The 14,748-nt window shown below is 55.4% G+C and overlaps 1 protein-coding gene across 2 annotated transcripts in view; it reads left to right on the plus strand.

The window, feature by feature from the left end:
- The window catches only part of PTPRF (protein tyrosine phosphatase, receptor type F), a 93,921-nt gene that overhangs the window by 43,467 nt on the left and 35,706 nt on the right, over positions 1-14,748 (plus strand). The window contains exons 7-9 of one of the 2 annotated variants that reach the window (XM_025377924.1): positions 2,499-2,516; positions 5,390-5,500; positions 9,618-9,629. In XM_025377924.1, the coding sequence (XP_025233709.1) occupies positions 2,499-2,516; positions 5,390-5,500; positions 9,618-9,629 (141 nt within the window). The remainder of the gene's footprint in view (positions 1-2,498; positions 2,517-5,389; positions 5,501-9,617; positions 9,630-14,748) is intronic. The other variant, XM_025377933.1, reaches the window with a different exon arrangement.

The raw sequence follows: 14,748 nt of genomic DNA on the forward strand, positions 1-14,748 counted from the left end.
CTAACTCACTGAGTCCATGTGCTCATCCAGAGAGCAGTCTCTTCCCCACCCCCAGCACCCTGAGGCAAAACCTGAGGGTCTTAAGAAGAGATGCAGCCTCTGGCTGCAGAGAAGGCTCGCGGGTGGGACACAGAGGGCTTGCAGCCCCTCACCCTGCTGGCTGGCCCCAGCTCTGGCTGGAAGAACCTGTCCCCACCCCACTCTGCTTCACCATCTGCGGGGCCTGCCAGGAGGGCACACTGCCAGTGCATGCTCACAATTTCCCTTTGACCCAGAGTTCCCTGGCACCTCTCGGGCACGAGTACACCCCTAGGGATGCTGACTCCTGGGCCCCTTCAGTCCCTCACACCCGTCTTGTGAAATGGAAAAGGCAGATTCTCTGTTTGGTGGGGAAATTACTGTTAGGTTCTTTCAGAACAGGTTAGGTTCTGGAAGAGCTGAGGCCAGGAGTGAGGGGTGCCAGTCCTGGACCACATCCACTACTCCCACCCCCCACCAAGCCCTGGCTTGGATGACAGGAGATCAGCATTGTCAACTTTTTGGTCTCAGGACCTCTGCTTGTAAATATCAGAGAACTTCAAAGAGCTCTTGTTTGTGTGGGTTCTTTTTTTTTGTTTTTTCCTTTTTTTTGAGATGGAGTTGTGCTCTTATTGCCCAGGCAGTGGTGCAATCTCGACTCCCCGCAACCTCTGCCTCCCAGATTCAAGCGATTCTCCTGCCTCAGCCTCCTGAGTAGCTGGGATTACAGGCATGAGTCACCACAACTGGGTAATTTTGTATTTTTAGTAGAGACGGGGTTTCTCCACTTTGATCAGGCTGGTCTTGAACTCCCGACCTTAGGTGATCCGCCCGCCTCAGCCTCCCAAAGTGCTGGGATTACAGGGGTGAGCCTCCGTACCCAGCTGTTGTGTGGGTTATTTCTATTGATGTTTACCATATTAGGTATTAAGATTGAGATTATTTTAGAATATTTATTAATCCATTTTAAAATAATAAAACCCCATGATATATTAGCATAAATAACATTTTTAAGGGAAAATAATTATATTTTTTAAAACAAAAAAATTTACCGAGAGGGACAACATTGTTTTACCCTTATTACGAATCTCTTTGATTTGGGGCTTAGTAGAAGGCAGCTGGATTTCGTAGCCACTTGTGTGTTAGGTCAATTGTGATGGCACATGTCATTAGCTTCTGAAAAGCTCTATGTTCATGAGAGAAAGTGCATAAAGCAAATAATTTCTTAGTATTATGAAAACAGTTTTGACCTTGTGGACCTCCCAAAAGGGTCTCTTGGAAAGAGAGAATCACTGTGTGGATTCTTCCCACATAACCCTCACTCCCAGGTCCCAGCCTTTGCCCACTCCCCTGCTTCTGCATCGGCAGGACTGGCAGCCTCATCCTGTGGGCAGGCTGTGAGTTAGATGGACCTTGTCAAGTCCTTCTGCTTGACTTAGAAGCTGGTGTGACCTTGAGCTTTGGGTAGTTCCCTGAATGTCTCTCGGCCTCTGTTTTCTCATTTGAACTTATAGATGAAGAATTCCTCTAGGTGCTGTTGTCAAGTCCCCTGAAACAGGGATTGGCTTTGGTTTTTCTGCACACTTCCCAATCCCCAGATGTGGGCAGGAAGCGAGCAGCAGAGCAGGGTAGATACAGCTGGATCTGGGCCCATCTATGGGCTCCTCACTCCTCTGGGGGAGGCAGTGGTTGCACAGGGGGCTTGAGCCTCAGAGAAGGTACTTGTTGGGGATGAAACCTGCTCAGATTTCCTAATAGGCCTGGATATGGAGGGTGAGCGCCTGGCCCTCTGGGTTACCAACCCTCAGGGTTATGAGGTGCCAGACAGGCAAGGGTTGGGCACTGATCTCTGCCTCTCGCCAGCCAGGCCAAAGGGGGGAAGTTCAGTAGTCCCCCAGTTTTTAGCGGGGTTGAGTGGGCTTTCTGTGGACTCCGCCTCTGGGCTGTGAGTTTGCTGAGTCCTGCCGCCCTTTCCGCTGGGCTGGGCTGCGTGTTATGGGAGGCCCAGTGTGCTAGTAGCCCATGACAAGCCCTCCCTTTAGCCTCTGTCCTGTCTGCCTTAACACCAGGCTTTGTTTTGGTAAGTGCTTTGTTTTGGAATCTTACCCACCGGTGGGATTTGGGTGGCCCTGTGGGGTGGGGTTGCTACCTCTTTTCTTCACCTTCCCCCTCCATTGGCCCCAGCCAGTGTGGTCTGCAGGAGTCCTGACTCACCTCCCTGATTCTCGTCACCCCCAGCCCCTCCTCGTCCCCAGAGCAGAGCCAGTGACCTGGGACACAGCTTCACCCACACTGAGCCTGGCTCTACCTGGTGCTTGCTCACACATCGTCCGCGTCGGCCTAACTCAGGCCTCAATTTCTCCATGTATTTAAGGTCTTTTCTTGTGTTTTATTTTACCTGATTTGGCTTTGTGTGGCTTTCCTTCCTTTTGTACTAATGCTTCTCTCTGATCTTATTTGCATTCAAATTACCTCGCCAGGTGGTTCACCAATCAGAGGTAAGAATGCTGTCCGTGCCTCTCGCCACACCACGCCTTGCCACTGCCGTCACCTCCACTCCATCCCGTCCAGTGTGTCACCTCCCCATCCCCATCCCCACCTCTTCAGCCTCCTCATCTCCAGCTCCAGCACCCCCAACACCACCGGCCACCACACACATCCACTCTCAGTCATTCCCTCCTGTGGACTCATCCATTGCAAGTCTGAATTGTGAAGATACTCGCCGAGCCCCGTCCTGGACGGCAAGCCCTGCTGCCCAGGCCTTCCAGGCCATCCCCACAGAAGGGACCCCATCAGCTCCTGCTGTGAAACTTAGCCTATCCCCAGACTTCCCTAGACAGAAAAGCCTCCTGTAAGGTTGAGGAGCATGACCAAGCCTTGCCTTTTCTCTTGACAGTCTCCTCTTTTGGGGGGACCTCAGTTATTACTTGACTTTCCCTTTAGTATCCTGGCTCTATACTGGAGTAGAATGAGGATCATCCCTTCAGCCCGGCAAGGATTAGGAGGAACGTTCACTTAAGACTTCCGTGTAGGTGCTGGGATGACAACAGGGAGGTAAACAGGCTCGTGCATAACTGTATCACCTGGCCTGTCAGCTCGGAGTCCCCTCCATGCAGCAGGGCCCTGCAGCCTAAGAGTTAAAAGCACAGATTGTGGACTCAGGAAGATCCGGGTTCAAGTCTGACTTACCACCTGTGTGATCTTCAGAAACTCAGTTCATCTCTCAGAAGTGTGTTTCCTCTTTAAATTGGGGCATGGCCACCTGCCGCACAGGGTCATGAGAATTAGAGGAGAGGAGGATGTGTAGGGTCGGGCGCAGAGCAGACACCTGTAAAATGGTGGCTTGTCTATTCACATCATTTTCTCCCCAGTTCTCTCAGTGTCTGTGGGCACATCTAGACCTTCAGAGCTCAAGACCAGGATGGTCTCAGGGAAGAGCAGCTGCCTTCCTGGGTGGTATCTTGCCCATCACCCTGAGGCTGGCTCTTGCTTCACCTGGCAGCCCCCCAATCCCTCTGCCCATCTGCTCAGCCTGTGCTGACTCTTTGCTGTCCCTGCTGCTGGGTCTTGGTGTTGGTTCCAGATTTGGGGGATTCTGTATGCAAATAGGCACCCGGTCTCTGTTAGGCCCCCTGACCACTCTCAGGCTCTTGTTGCAGAGGAACCTCCTGTTTTCTGGGTCAGAAATTCCACCCAGGCAACACTTTCTGCTTCAAGCCTGTGGCACCAGCCACCAGGTCTCCCCCACCCCACCCACACCCCCTGCCTCACTGAGGTGACCTTAGGGCAGCCTCGACCCCTCGGGCCTGAACCACACCTGCTTGAATGAACGTTTTCTGTAATAGTGTCCATCCATCCCATCAGCATGACCTGTTGGGTGCCCTTCAGGGCTGCTCTTGAAGGAGATGGTATTTGGCATGTGCACTGGGCCCTGGTGCTCCCTGGCACCTGGTGGGGAGGGCTGAGGCCAGCACCACAGAGGCAGGCTGGTCCTGCATCCTGCATTGGTGGCCTCCCCTCTTCCTTCACCTCCAGCTCCCAGCCCCCTGGGGGTCCCCAGCCCCTCCTGCTGCCCTGGGTTAGATGGTGGAAGAGGGATATCAGGCAGTGAGGGGGCTATAGGTCAGACCCAGGGTGGTACCTCTTTGGACCCCAGCTGTGAGAGCATGACTTGGAACTCTTCCTCTGGCTCCTGTCCAGTCCAGGCAAGGGGGGCCCGGCAGCTTCTGTCCATGTCCTGTGTGGGTGTGATTGTCCATCAACCTGGGCCCTGGGAAGGTGGGGGCTGTCAGGTCAGGCTGGCTGTTCTGTGCAGGAGGTGGTTTTGTCAGACTGTGTCCTGTGGGGGTTCTTAACTGTTGGACCGTCCTGTGTGGGTGTAATTGTCTGTTGGATTGTTCTAGGGAGGGGTGTGCTGCCTGTGCCCGGGGGTGTTTCTGTCACAGACAGCTTGCCCAGTGTGCTTTCACAAGCAGTTTTTTCAAGTGTTTATTGATGGGGCCAGGGGATGGCCAAGTCGAGTGGGTCCGCCCCCACCCTGCCGCTCTGCCTTGGCCTCCCCCGCCGGGACCTGTCAGAACTGGCCTCAAGCCCAAGATTCCTCCACCCTTTCTGAGGGTCCTTTTGCTACCCACCCCAACCCTGGCTCCTGTCTGTCCGTCTGCGGCCAGAGCAGCCCCTCAGGGCACTGGCCCGAGTGGGAGCTCCAACCTCCATTAGCCTCCTGAATTATGCAGGAGCCGTGGTGGGTCGAAGCACTTTAGCAGGACCAGGCTGAGGAGAGGAGCCGGAATGGGTGGGGCTGGTGGGGAGGGGGTGGAGTAGGAGGGGAAGATGGTGCTGGGAGCAGAGGCTGCTGGGCATCAGGCCCCCAGGGCAAGCCCATTCTTTCCTGGTGGGCGGCAAATTCTCAAGCTCCAGCCCAGTGAGGGCATAGTGTGCTTGTGAATCCCAGGCCTGCCATTCTGCAGGCTGCTCCCACACCTGGCTCTGACTGGCCTAGCTGGGCTGCGGGGCCGGGAACACTAACGGGGATGTTGATTGGGAAACAGGCTTCAGTACTGGCAAGAGTGTGGTGGAAACTGAGTGGAGCTGAGGGTTGGAGTACAGTCCCTGGCAGAGCAAAGACGGGTCTTGCTGGACTGTGGGGAGCATGAGATTGTGCTCCAAAACACAACCCTTGGTTCTAGCCAGGAGGCCACTGGGCTCATCAGGTAGAGCTTCCTGGAAGCAGCAGGGGTGCCAGGGTGTGGCCTGGATGAGCTTCGACATCTGGTCAACATCAGCCACAGACGCTGTCGAGACCTCTCACCGTGTTCCAGGCCACACTCGACATGGGCCCTACCTGACCTCTTGCTTCGTGTCCCCACAGGTGCCTTGCAGATAGAGAGCAGTGAGGAATCCGACCAAGGCAAGTACGAGTGTGTGGCGACCAACTCGGCAGGCACACGTTACTCAGCCCCTGCGAACCTGTATGTACGAGGTAAGGACTCAGGCAGTGCCTGGCCCCTGTCACCGCGGAGCTGTGCTGCACCTGCCAGGCTCTCTGCCCAGAGCCCTTGGTGCAGACACACAAGGGACTGCCACGGGCCCATTCTCTTCTTCCTGCTTCTTTCTGCAGCAGCGATAGCAGCAGCAGCAGCAGCTCCCACTGGGCAGGCTCCCGGCATCTGCCACTACTTTGCCTTCCTTCCCTGCAGGCCCACGGGGAAGCAGCCACTCTGGGGAGCATTTGTATCTCTTGTAGGTCCTGCCGCATGGGCCCAGAGCCTCATGGGAGTTTGGAGCCATCCAAGCAGACTTCTTGGTGTATGTGCATGTGTGTGTGCACACACAGGCACACTTATCTGTGTGTAAATGCATGCATACCTGGCCTGGCTTTCCTTCAGTACATCCTCCTGCCTGCCGCAGCGCAGTGGGCTCCAGAACCACCGTGGCTCTGGGCTTTGGGGTAGTCAAGCCTCAGGAATGGACCAGGCCAGGTGAGCCTGTCCTCTGGCCAGGTCTGCCTGGGGCCTTCCTGGAGGAACCCTTGTGTTCAGCTGTGAGCCCCTATGGTTATGTTGCCTCGGGTGAGCACCTGGTGTGTTCCAGGTGTTCATTGCTGGAAGCGAGTGGACAGTGTGCTTTCCGGAAGTCCAAGTTCCCAGCAGAGAGGAGCCCGGGGACTGTTTTGGGGTTTCCAGTCTCTGCTGTGTTCACAGCCTAAGGGTGACTAAAGCTGGCCACCTTACCCTTTCCTGAGAACACACTGGGTCTGGTATACATGTGCCCAGGAGGGGCCCTGAAAGCCCCTTCTACCCTCACACTGTCCCCTTACCTAGCCCTCCTGCACAGATGGATGTCATTAAAAGTTAAACTGTTGGCCGGGTGTGGTGGCTCATGCCTGTAATCCCAGCACTTTGGGAGGCTGAGGCAGGCGGATCACGAGGTCAGAAGATCGAGACCATCCTGGCCAACGTGGTGAAACCCCGTCTCTACTAAAAATACAACAATTAGCTGGGCGTGGTGGCGGGTGCCTGTAATCCCAGCTACTCGGGAGGCTGAGGCAGGAAAATCACTTGAACCAGAGGTTGCAGTGAGCCGAGATTACGCCACTGCACTCCAGCTTGGCCATAGAGAGAGACTCCATCTCAAAAAAAAAAAAAAAAAGTTAAACTGTCTCCACCCGAGGGATCTGTGAAGGAAACTGGATATGGCTCCTTGCAGTGATGATTCCATCATGCCAAGTGCTTAGCACAGCCTCCTGAGGGATGTCGTCTGACTCTCCACCCAGTGGACTCAGCGGGTGATGGCAGTGGCCTGTCCCACTCTTTGGGGCCATGTGGTCAGACTTGCTTACTCAGAGCAGAGAGAATTAGGCTGTCAACCAAAATACACTTATCAAGGGATTGCTGTCTGTCATGGAGAGGGTGTTTCTGGAGAGGCCACAGGCTGCCAACCCATTTGGTAGCCAGTTGAGCTGCAGAGGAGCTATTCGTGGTGGGCAAATTGTGCTTCAGAGACTATTAAAAGTGCTTCATGGGAGTTGGGGGCATGGGATGGGAGGTCCCCTAGCTTACTGTCAGGTGTCTTGCTCGTCAAGGCTCAGGCCTCAGGTCAGCTCATCTGTCTTCAGGAACAGGAGCCCAAAAACTTCCCAAATGGCCTAGAGGTGTAGAGTTGTAAGCGGCCCAGCCTTCGCCCCACCCTGCCCCAGGCAGAGTGTCTGGCAGGCATGGGGGCTGGCGAGTCTGCTCCAGCAGAGGAGCAGCTGGAATGACTCTTCTCAAAGGTCTGCCTCCTCCCACCCTGACTATCCCAAATGCTGCGCTCTCTAGAGCTCTGTTCCCAAGACTAGGGTTGAGACAGTGGCAGTTCCAGGCCTCAGCAAGAAAGCCTTTTGTCTGTATCAGGGAGAAGGGAGGCCCAGTAGAGCCACTGTAAACCTAAGCCAGCTGCAAGGGCATGGCCTGTGGGCACATTTCCTAGGGCACAGCTACAGGAGGCAATGCTGAGGCAGGAGAAGGCCCAGAGGTGGATGGACACCCCCCCCCCAACATTGTCCTCTTGGCTAGCCAGCATTCTCGGAAGTCACTGTTACACTGGCCCCAGCCCTGGAGGCAGAGCAGTGGGTCTCTTTGGAGATCGACTGAGCTTAGCTGCTGTAGTTGGCAGCTCAGTCACTGCCCAGGGAGCTTTTATGTGCAGTCCCTTGGAGCATCGCTGTCTGTGGAGCTCTCTGTTGACACATGGTAGACTCAGGCAGGGCCCTGACTGGCTCCTGCCATGGCCCATCCCCTACCCCTACCAGCTCTTCCTGAATCTACCCTTCTGGCTCCATCCCCACATGCCTTTTGGTAGGAAATACGGGGGTTCCTTTAGTTCCAGCACCACTTGCCAGGGACTCTAAAACAGCCAAGCCTGACTTCTGTTGTCTCTCTCACACACACATACAACGTTCCTGTGGGCCCTGATGTCTCAGGACCAGTTCTAAGCTCTGTCCCTAGGACCTGCCTCATCTAGACCCTAACTGAATCTATAGCCACTGTGCTTTGCCAAGAGCAACCTGTCTCATAGGTCCAGGATAGGCCCTCCTGTCCTGACAACAGGACTTCCGCACACCTGAAAGGCCCTGCTCCCTGAGTCCCTGGCCTCTGGTGCCCCCACCGCTCCTCATCTCATGCCTGGCAAAACCCCTGCCTTCTGCCCTCAGCAGTACTAGGGGCCCTTCAGCCCCAGGGCCTGGGCACAGCCTGTACCAGGCTGACCACCCCCTCTGCCTCCTGAGCCCTGCTTGCGAGTGGATGGCTGTGGAGGAACCCCCAGTGCTGGCCTGCACCCTGTCCATCTCCCAGCAGAGAGGCTTCGAGGTTTCCTCCCATAGCAGGCTCCTGAGCCTCGGTTGGGTTGGTGTGGGCTCTAGCCCTGAGTTTCTCAGCCGCAGCACTGTTGACATTTTGGTCTGGATGATTCTTAGTTGTGAGGAGCCATCCTGTACATTGGAGGGTGTTTAGCAGCATCTCTTGCTCACTAGATGCCAGTAGCACCCCTCAGTCAAAACAAACGTTGCCACATGTCACCTGGAGGAAATTACTGACGGCTTCCTACTGCCATTGTCTCTCTTGTGTGTCCACTGGCCGCCAGTCTTCGTCTCCTCATCAGACTTGGCTTCGGTGTCTCCCTCACATCTCCCTTCTGTCCCCCAAATTCTCAGGGCTCCCAGTGTCTCTCTGAGGCCACGCGGCTGCTACATTTAATGGGACAGTACATGTGAAGCACCCGGCACATTGCCAGGCACAGAGGAATCACTTGCTAGTCAGTAGCCTCTACGGCTGTCCGGATAGCACCGTGGGGGGATGTGTCATCCAGTTACATCTGACTTTGTTCACAGTTGTCCACAGCTCCGCCCACAGTCTAGCAGGCCCAGGCATGCTGGGTGGGCCAGCGCCTTTCTCCGTCACCACCTGACTCTCCCTGAGTGACTCATTCTCTCTATCCATCTACAGCTCTCTGGGTGTACAGCTGCTGGGGCCAGGGTGGAGCCCTGCCCTCCTCAGAGCCTGGCCTACCTGTGCCAGGACTACCAGCTTTCCCCCTTCTCTCCAGGGACCTGGCTGCAGGGCCACAGCTGTCTAAAACAGGGACAGTGCCTTTCTCCTCACAGGTGCCCAGACGTGCTCCTCACACTGGTGGCATGTGTGGGGGTGGTTTCTGGTGGCTCGTGTACCTTGGCAAGTTTGTGGGCTGGGTGGGCCTTGACCCCAGAGCCCAGTCCATAGGGTCTGAGCTGTGGGGTGCGTGTGAGGCATGGGGGCCCGCCTGTGCCCCATTTCCACCTGCCCCGGCCCCACCCTCGGCCTCTGGCACCTGCTGGCGGGCCTCAGCTCTGTCCACCATGTCCTCCATGAGTCCTGAGTCTTTTGTGAGCGATGTGGTTCGTGTGCACCTGTGTGCATGTGTGTGTGCGAGGGGGCACAGGAGCCTCGTCTCGTCTCCGTGCTGTGTGGGCAGATGAAGGTTGGCCTGTTTTTACTCTCTCTGTGTTTCTCCTTGTCTTTTTTTTATTCCCTCCTCATCTTCATCGCACTCTGCCATCAACCCAAACTCTCATCTCTCAGATCAGCGAGAAGGTTGGTCCTTTTCACTTCTTATCCATCTACAGTTCGCCCGTCGATGGGACGCGCCTGTCAGTAGGGCCCAGCGGGCTCGGTCAGCTCCCTCAGGCTCGCTGCGCCGTGCCTGCCTGCCAGTCTCTTGTTTGGGCCGGCGGGCAGGCAGGACCAGGGGTGGGTGGGCAGGCCCCTGACCTGCATGTTCCTGCTGCTTGGGTCCCTGGTGCACCACGTATCTGCATGTCCCCTTAGCCTGGTTCCCCTGCAAGGGTGGTGGGGTGGGCATGCTGCATGGCATGAAACTGCACCCCACCTTTGCACCCAGGCCAGGCCAGCTGTCTGATCCAGGTGGTGCTCAGGAATGGTTGTGGGGGGCTGTGGTCAGAGAGAGGTGTAAGAGCTGTAGCGCTTTATGTGCACCTGTAGGACCTTTCACCGCCCTCCTCCCCTAGAGACCCAGGCTCAGCCCAAACCCCTCCTCGCCTAGAGACCCAGGCTCAGCCCAAACCCCTCCTCGCCTAGAGACCCAGGCTCGGCCCAAACCCCTCCTCGCCTAGAGACCCAGTCTCAGCCCAAACCACTGGGACAGTAAGGCAAGAGGCTAGAGTAGGCTGTCCTCCCAATATCCTGCAGCACAGGGCAAAAGTCCTGCAGTGTATACCCTGTCCTTGAGGCCCTCAGGTCCCCCACCAGGGCTCAATGGGGTAGCCAGCCCTGGTCTGCCTCAGGGAGCTTGGTGTCCATGGCACAGGGTGAGTAGCGTCATCTTGGCACACTGAGGAAGTCTCCCATAAGGTTGTCTTTTCCTTCTCCAGCCGGATCCAAATTAAGATCCTCCTACCTGCCCCAGGCCCCTCTGCCCAAGCTTCCCAGCTAGCTCCCGTGTCTGTCTGAGGGTGGAATTTATTTAGCCCACCAGCCAGCTAACTGACATTCCTTAGCCTGGTGCTTTGCATTCGGATTCAAGTCGCTTCTACCTGGAGTGACTGAACAGTCAACTGCAACTTAGGAAGATCCATATGGGAGCCTGGAAGTGGCCCTGAGTCAGCCACAAGTTCGGAAGGGTTTCCTGGAGACTGTCCTTGAGCCCATTCCAGAGCAGGCCTGTTTGAGGCTTGGTTTTCAGCACCCCCTTGGAGCCAGACCCCCACCCATGATGCTGGGGTTGGCAGCCGCGGCTAGTGGTCATTCATGTATCACTTGATCTGTGTGGTCAGAGGAGACTCACCTGTTCTCTGGGTTTTGGGGGTTCAGGACAGAAATGTAGGACAGGCTGAGCCTCAGGGAACAGACCCAGGCCATCCCGGTTCCCTCTGCCACATCCTCCGTGGCTCGAGTTTCCTCTGTGAGGGTGAGGGAGCCAGTCGAGAGGAGGGCTGTAGCCTTGGCTCAGATGTCAGCTCTGAGCATCCATCCATATGTACTCCTGAGTGCTGGGGCATTTCTGTTACACCGTTTTGCTGACCGGGCAGATCTGCCAGCGCATTCAGAAAACAGTCATCAGCAGAGATAACCCAGCCCACAGTGGCTCCTTCCATGCCCCCTCCTCTACCCTCCTGGTACCTCATCCCCTCCCTTTCCCCATCCCACCCCTACCCTACCCCATGGTCCCACCAAAAATAAGCACATGCACAAATATTTAGCGGAAAGGCAGAAATTAGTTTCTAAATATTCCAGGGGGATTTGCCGGGCTAGTAATTTGTTTGGTGCTGATAATTGCATCTTACATTTTTCCAGCTTTACTTAAAACTGTGTGCCGGGTATGCCGGCATTTAATTACTGCTCTGCGGCAGCCACAAGGTTATTTATTAAAGAGTTATTTTATCTTGATACAGTGGATCCTGCCCCTCATCCCCTCCTTAATGTGGCATTATTTTCATCAGAGAAATTTCTCTGAGTGAATGCAGATTGCGGGGCTGCCTCCCCCTGCGATTAGGCTGTCACTCCACTGAATGCTGATGCCTCTGGGCGCCGCACCGCCCTATTATAGGGGGTTGTCAGCGCAAATAATTAGACTTAAAAGTTACAGCTGAAATCTAATCCAGAAATGGCAGGGCCCTGTTTTGGAAATTGTCTATAATATGTCAGCACTAAGGATGCACAGGGAACGGTAATAGACCGGCATTGTTGGAGCCCAAGATTAGACCCTAAGTGCATTTTTCCCAGCTCCAGCTTTTCCTTCCCTGCTGTTGCTTCTGTCAATAGACTGTCCAGGGTGAGGCCTGCTCCTTTTTGGAGGCCTTGTGCCTGCAGCAGTGGGAGGAGGATGGTAGGGGCTGCTGCATGAGATGCCAGCCACTCCAGCCTGTTGGCGTGGGGGTGGCTGGCTGGGCAGGTCTAGGATGCAGGTCCCTGTTGGCACTTGGGATACAAGGAGGTTCTCCCTTGCCTGTTTCCCCCACCCTTCCTCTGTAGACATACCCTGACCTCCCTCACATGGAAAATGTCTCAGTCGCAGTGAAGTGTCTGCGTGGCTGAAGCCCAGTGTCCTTGTGAGAGTGAAGGTGGTGCGCCCAGGAGCTTCTGGCCCTGAGGCCCTTGCTTGGTGTTGCAGATGACCCTAAAGGCCACTATTGACCTCTCACGCTTATCCCTAGCCCCTAGAGTTCTCCCTGCCACCTGTATCTAGGAGGGAAAAAATAAACACAACTCTTGTGTGTTCCTGAAGCGCCTCAATTTCCTGACAGCGGCAGGAGTTGGAGGCTTTAGAAGGTGTGGCTCAGGGCATTGGCCTGACCTCCAGGGCTGGTCCATGAGGTCTGCCTTTTGGCCTGAAGACCCTGTCCTCCAGGGACTATTTGGGGGTAAAGTCCAGTCAAGTTTCTAGGTTGGTGCCCAAGGTTTATTGGCCAAGGACCTACTTCCTTCTGCTAGGGCTCTTCGTCCTGGTATCCAGCGACCTGATTAGGCCCCATGATTCCACCACTGGCTGGGGTCAAGCCTGCAGTCATCACCTCTCCCCGGCACAGGCTGTCTAAACCCATCCTTATGCCCGCTGGAGCAGCGTCCTTTCCTGCCAGTGTCTGTTAATTCTGATGCTTCTCCCCAGAGCCTTCTGGGTTTTTTTTTCAGGCCTGTCAGCCAGGGCTCGGAAGGGTGACAGTTTTTCATCACACAGACCTACTTCTACTACGTATATAAACTTGGTCATGTGGCTTGGTTTTAAATCAGTTCCCTTGACTGTAATTGGCAGGTGATAGCATCTACAGCGTGGAAACCTGCACCTAGTAGGTGCTTAAGCATAGCGTCCCTTCCCATGAAGAGGAGGAGACGGGGCACCCACTGGCCGAGAGGACAGGAGAGATTTGGTTCATTAAGGCTGCTCCTCTGTGCTGCCCCCACCCTGCTTCCATGGCAGGCCTGGACTTGATCTGCAAACAGACCTGCCTGCCTGTGCCCATCCCTGAGGCCCATCTCCAGAGCAGAGGGAGGGCACACACCACCAGGCTGGGTGGTAGTCCTGGCTGAGCCTTCTGCTCTCACCTTGGACCATTTAGAGAGCATGCTCAGAGAATCCTTTGTTGCCATGAGACACTTGCCAGCCATGCCCCGGGATCCACCTGTTCTGCCACAAGAACTGTGTCTGTGACATGCTGTCATCGTTTAGGTAGAGACTCTTGGCACTAGAACAGATGACAGAAACCCACTTATACCAGCGTAAGCAAAACAAGGAACTCTTGTGTTACAAACCTGAAAAATGTAGTAGATTTGGTGTTGGGCAGGGCTAGATCCAGGTACTTAAACAGGTTGGCCAGGCATTTGTCTGTCTGTTTCTGGCTCCCCTCTCCTCTGTCGACATCTTTGTTCTCAAGCAGCTTTTCCTGTGTGTTGGGAGAAGCCGTCCCCACCTGCTCTAAGCTTAGCTACGTCAGTAGAGAGAGAAGGTTGCTTTTCTAATAGTTTCTGCAGAAGTCCAAAGGCTGTTTCTCCATAGTCAGATCTGGGTCACATGCCCCATGTACCAAGAATGGGGGTAGAAGTGGTTTCCCTAAAGACAATGGGAGTGCTGATTGATTTGAGGAGAAGGCAGAACCCTGAATGTCTACAAGACACTCTCATCCCCTAGGTGAACGTGGGGACACAGATCCAGCCCACCAGCACCTGTCAGGCCTGGCCTCCTCTGGGGCTGCCAGGGTTTGGGTTCTGTCTGGAGCACCAAAGTAAGGCAGGCTGTGGAAGCGGTTGAAGCAAGTGCTAAGTTAGGTAGGGTCTCGTAGGCTAGGCAGAGGTGTCACTGGGAGCCATGCTTGTTAAACAGGGAGTGGCATCAAATTTGTGCCAGCTGTTTCTGGAGAGCCGGTGAGCAGGAATTGGAGCGGGGGAAAACAAGGCAGGAGGACCAACGCAGAACCCATTTCAGCAACCCAGGGAAGGATGATGGTGACTTGGACTTTGGTAGTGGCAGTTGCTTCTGCATCTGGAGAGAAATACATGGATTCGAAAGATATGTTAGGCCACCCCGTTGACAGGACCTGGTGACTTGCTGAATGTCTGATCTCTGGGCCTCAGTTTTGACCCCTGTGTAGTGAGGTCAGACGTTGGACCGGGTGGTCTCTGCAGTTGCTTCTAGCTCTGGTTCTGTGATTTGGGGCTGCGCGAGCAGCGTAGTCTGGTGCTTGTAGTAGAGGTGCTCCTGATGTGGTGCTCTGGGGTCTTTGCATGCCTGGGGTCCCCAGCGAGGTTCCTCAGAGACCAGTGCTCTCAGCAGTGCTCTGGGGTACTGACTAGCCTGCTGCCTGCTGCCTCTGGCCCTGCATGTGAGAGTGCCTGTGTAGGGCACACCTTGGCCTCTGCTCACCAGCTGCATGGCCCATCTGCATGCCAGGCATGCCTGCCCACGGCTGGGTTTCGTCACCTTCCTTCCCTCTGCATGCTCCTGTGTCTGTGCCAAGCTTACAACTTCAGGGGGGTGGTTCTAGGCTGTACCCTGGACTGAGAAGCTCAGAACAGCTTCTGGCCAGGGGAGTCCAAGGCTGGAGGTCGTGGCCAGGCACAGCCACCCTCCCCTTGAGACCCTTGTCTGTTGGCGCAGGAAGCCGTCTGTTTGGCGCCCTCATCATGTTACTGCCATCGTCATGCCCATCCTGCCCGCGGACCACGTCCCTGGCCTGCCCTGACCCCTGCCCAGCCCTCCTCA

This window comes from Theropithecus gelada, chromosome 1 (assembly GCF_003255815.1).
Source record: "Theropithecus gelada isolate Dixy chromosome 1, Tgel_1.0, whole genome shotgun sequence".
In the NCBI taxonomy this organism is placed as follows: domain Eukaryota; kingdom Metazoa; phylum Chordata; class Mammalia; order Primates; family Cercopithecidae; genus Theropithecus; species Theropithecus gelada.